Here is a 5,000-nt window from a genome sequence, read left to right on the forward strand (position 1 = left end):
TAACGGTCGTGTCACGTGGCTATGTTTGGCGTGTTCAGTAGGCCTGTGCCACGGCGGTCCGCTTTGGTCATCGGAGGGTTAGAATATACCTGAGTCTTTAGCTCTTCCTTCATTTGTTTATTGATATTTTGTGGGTAACTTCACCATACTCCTTTATCTGTGTATTGATACTTTGTGGGTAACTCTACCGTACTTTTTCTATCAGCAAAGTAACGATTTTCTACTGTATAATCATGAGGAAAAGAAACCACACGAAAAGGCGAACGAATGCTTCTCATCGCCTCGCCCAAACACCTTGAAGGTACTAAACCATTACGCCGACCGCGACGAATGATTACAAAGTGTGTCTTCGATCGGAGCTGACGGAAACGTAATAGCTGTGGCACTACTGACCGCCAGCACTTGGAATTGACGACGGACGATGCGCTTATGTACATGAGAAATATATTACACTCACAAACATACGGAACCTCACACACACGAGGGTATACAAACACACACACACACACACACACACACAAACCCTATCCCCCCCCTTCTCTCTCTCTCTCTTTTTCTCTTACACACACACACACACACACACACACACACACACACACACACACACACACACACACACACACACACACACACACACACAACGCCCCCCCCCCCCGCCTCTCTCCCCCTCTCTCTCACTCACACACGGGTACATTTACCCAGAAACTGACAGAAAGAAAAATATGTGACAATAAATCGTTTACAAAATTACACTATCTTTATGCTTATCTGAATAAATCTTCTATTAGTAGCAATGGAACTGTAACATAGCAATAAATTATGTTATTATTTAGCTATATAAATTTGAAGGTTAGAGCTACCACATTCTTAGCAGTTTTCAGTTATTAATAGGGCTCTGTTGAGAATATTCATGCGATAAAGAAGTAAATGACATGTTCATATAACTATAAAACTTTTTTACTACACGCGGTCACCAGGGCGTAATCCAGAGGGCCAAAGAATAATGAATTTCCCACCACATATCATTTCCTTGACACACATATTAGGCTTCTTGTATTTAGGTAAGGAAGAGGGGCGGGGTGGGTGGTGTTGAGGGGGGGGGGTGTCTGTGGAACGGTTGGACTTATTTTGGATATTGATTTCAGGCCTAGATTTTCGAGTGTCTTCTTTTCCTTTTACGGTGAATGATAGACTAGTTCCATGTCTTAAATAAATATATGAATATTACTGCTTACCAAAGACAAACGCAGATAGATGAATCTTCTACAGTAATAAACTAAGTATCGCTATTCGGAGCATCCTCACCTCTTTACTTTCGCCGCTACGCCATCCATCCCCTCCTTCTTGGTGTCAGCATTGAGGTCCTTACAAAAGAGAAGCATCATGCAGTCTAGCGCGTACCTCTTCGTCAGGTACACGCGGCCGAATCTGAATACAACTTTCATCGCAAACTCCATAAACTTGACTCGCTGTTCGGAATTGAATAAACCAAGAGGATCCCACATCCTCGCTTCTGCAACCGCAACCGATGAGCTTTTGTCATTTCCCCCGCCCTCTGCGCTTGACGATGAATTGAACAAGCGTTCGGTTAAGCTCCTCATTTGCTCGACGTCTTGACTATTTTTGACACCCCCTGAGACCTGCTGCATGGTTGCCGCCACGAGATTCTTGGTCATCCTACGGTCCTTATCTTGTCTTACGCGCTCCAGGCGCATTTCCAGCAGCTGGAGGTCCTCCTGAGAGAGCGTCCCGACTTTCTCGATGAGGAACTCCCAGAAGTCTAAGAAGGTCCAGGTAATGAGAGACAGCTCGAAAGGATTCAGGGACCGGATCTTTTCAGTGTCGATAATCATAACTCGTTCATTCCTGTGCGGTTTGTCGTTGTACATGTCAGGCAAGACGTCGGTGCTGGTTACGTCCGAGTTCTTAAATACTTTATTATAGTCCTCTAGAAGTTCAACCTCATTCCGCATGTATTCAGCTTTGGATTCATTGATCTGAGTATATAAGGTAGCAGGGAAGTTCAATAGCGAGGATGCTAATCTCTGAGAATATTCGTAGACATCCTGGAGAGGCCCTAAAAATGACTGATCTTCTGGTGTTGATAAGGGATGAATGGTAGACGTAGGTGGTGGTCGGACAGCCATTTGTGGCCGAGGTCGTCTGTCAGGACCCACCCAGAGCCTCCTATCAGGATTCAGTACGGGCGGCACCTGAGCGTCCGGCCGCATAGGAAGTGGGTAGCCTTGGCCATTATGAACGCCACCCCTCACATTAGGTCGAGGTCGGGGTCGAGGTCTTCTCGACGGATGCATTGGTTGACTGTATTCCATATCGTCCTCGGGCGCAGGCCCTCGATCGTCGTGCCGGGCGGGTGGGCGATCTTTCGAATCATAAACATCCCAGAAATACTCGAAGACTCCCTCGCTGCTGTCACTCGGAGAAGTGGTGCGTCTATACGGGTGGTCTCCATAACCAACCACTGGAGGACCGGCGTAGTCAGGATGGTCTTCGCTTTCAGAAACCCCCTTCCTTTGGCTAAAGTCATCTGTTGAAGTCTGCTGAGGGGGGAGAGTTGTTGTCGTTGTTTTCTCGTGTTTATTATAGTAGTGCATCATATCCTCAAAGTATCCCCCAGGAGCGAGAGTGATACGCCGATTGCCTCCATTTTCTTTATCCTGCAAGTCTCCAACGTTCTCAGGCATCTTAAATCCAGGGGGGATCGAAAACCCTTCAGGAATGGTCACGCTTCTGTCGGCACCGAATTGCTGCAACAAAGAGTAGTTAATTCCACTCGGAGTCGAGGATTCTTTATCACTTCTCTCATAGCTCTCGGTTTGAGCTTCACGAACTGTGGATCTTTCCTCTGAAGGGAGGAACTCCGAATTTTGAGGGCGCTGCAGCTGAGGGTTGTGCTGCTCGTAGGACTCCCCCTGATCGTACTCATACGGCGGGAAACTTGGCTGCCAGGTATCGTACGCTGGATTTTCGTATCTGTCATACGGCTGCTCAGCATACGGCAATCGTTGGCCAAAGGCTGGCCTCTCATTCACTTCAGGGCGCTCGTACGGAGGCCGGATGTTGCCTGATCTGGCTGGCGGATGATTCCGCCGGTTTCCCTGAGGGATCCTTCGAGTCCCACCGCGGAAGCGTGGGTTGTTCCGTCGTCGGGTAGGGGCGGGTCCGGGGAGGATGGACGGGGGGTAGTGGTAGGGAAGGCCGAGGTCGAAAAGGGTAGGATCTATATCTCGAGGGAGGTTCTCAGGGAGGACGGAAGGAGGATATTCATCCTGGTAGACTGGAGAGCTTTCGACTTCAAAGCTCTCCACTTTGAAGTTGCTGTCGCGCACATAACCAATCTGACTTCCATCATAATCGAACTGACCAGTAGGAGGGAGAATGGCCACGGGGCTCGTTTCTGAATATTCGATCTCACTGTCTTCTGGCAGAAACTGCTCCTCGGATGGGATGCCTGAAGGCGTCGGAGCAAGATCAGTTGCCTCTTCACTCTGGGGTTTCAGGTCGAATATTCCGCTGAAGAGACCGAAAGCTGGATCTGGACCCGGCGACCGAGACGAGGTTTTCAGCTCTTTCCCGGGAGTCACGCCCTGGAAGTGGCCGATGGCTTCGCCGACCTGATGGCTTTCGTCCGTATGACCGCTGGGTACAACTGCAGCTATCGATAACTCTTCTAGCGTTACGCTTGGAGCGTTGAAATCTATAGTAGAAGGGGTAGGATAATTCCCATCGCCTCTCTCCTTTAGATCTTGCGATAACTGGAAAGACGTAGAATTCGAGCCACTGAGTCCGGCCTTTTCCTCGCCGTAGGCACTGACGAGCATCCACACCCCGAGGCCGACGATGGCAACGAGGAGGAGGATGACAGCGGTGACGACGGAGCAGAGGACCTTAATGCCCCGCACCCGGTACACGATTCCTCGGTACATGACGTTCACCTTCATACTCATGCTGGAATTATCCTGCGGAACCTTCTTGAAGGGGTCCCTGGGGCTACTTTGGGAACTGCTGCTGTAAGAATCCTTGGATGTTCCCGGAGACGAACTGCTTAATAGATCTTTGGAAGTGCTGGGCGAGGAAATGTTATACGGGTCTTTAGAGCTCTTTGGAGAGCCACTTTTGTAGGCGTCCCTTGAGGAACCTGGAGAGCCACCCTTAAAAGCGTCCTTGGAAGTGCTCGGGGAGGCACTTGTGTATGATTCCTTAGGGGCATCCTGCGACGTGCTCCTGTACGTTTCCCTGAAGGAACGTCTGTCGCTTTTTTCACCTTGGTTACTCATGGGGACCGAGTTGGATTTCGAATACCGAAAAGGCAAAAGAGATAAACCTCTTGGGTAGTTGTGAAACACTAATCTGTTGCCTTAATTACGTTCATTCCTTTAGTAAAACGCCATATACATCATAATGGTTACAGCAGTCTAATTATTTTGATTTTGATTTTCATTGTCAAATGTCACAAAGCTATTTTACTTAGCTTCATTTACAAGGAAGCTCAAGTATACGGCTTGTGGAGATTTCTTAGACTTTAAATTCACTCTCAGTATTTTCAATGGAATCTGTGTTTTAATAAAGGCTCGATTTGCCAATCAATGCCAATTAATGCCTTACGTCGAAACAACTAAGTTACTTATCACAGACGTTACAATAATGCCCAAATATCACCTTATCCCAGCTAGTCTACACCAGTACTCTTAGAGTCACATTCCACACCGATAACAAGTCTGGATTTCACCGCAGCGTCACTAAACACAGCACGAGGGAGAACTCAGCGTCAGAACATGGTGGCGGCCGCAACGCAACTGACACCGAGACGCCGAGGCTCACGTGTGTAGCGGCGGGAACCCTCACTGCCTTAAGTGGGGGGGTGGGGTGGAGTGGGAGGGGGCGGGCGGGGCGCAGGATTTAGCAGCGACGAGAGGAGATTCGAAGTTAGATTGAAGTGACGATCGGTGCTATATCGAGGCAAACGATAGCCTCGCGTT

At 48.7% G+C, this 5,000-nt stretch overlaps 1 protein-coding gene across 1 annotated transcript in view; it reads right to left on the reverse strand.

Annotated features, from left to right (window-relative positions):
* The window catches only part of LOC119595845, an 18,965-nt gene extending 14,146 nt beyond the window's left edge, over positions 1-4,819 (reverse strand). Inside the window, exon 1 of the mRNA XM_037945037.1 lies at positions 1,306-4,819. Within this exon, the coding sequence (XP_037800965.1) occupies positions 1,306-4,298 (2,993 nt within the window). The 5' untranslated portion in view covers positions 4,299-4,819. The remainder of the gene's footprint in view (positions 1-1,305) is intronic.
* Positions 4,820-5,000: the final 181 nt, after the last annotated feature.

The sequence above is a fragment of the Penaeus monodon genome, chromosome 36 (assembly GCF_015228065.2).
Source record: "Penaeus monodon isolate SGIC_2016 chromosome 36, NSTDA_Pmon_1, whole genome shotgun sequence".
Taxonomy (NCBI): Eukaryota; Metazoa; Arthropoda; class Malacostraca; order Decapoda; family Penaeidae; genus Penaeus; species Penaeus monodon.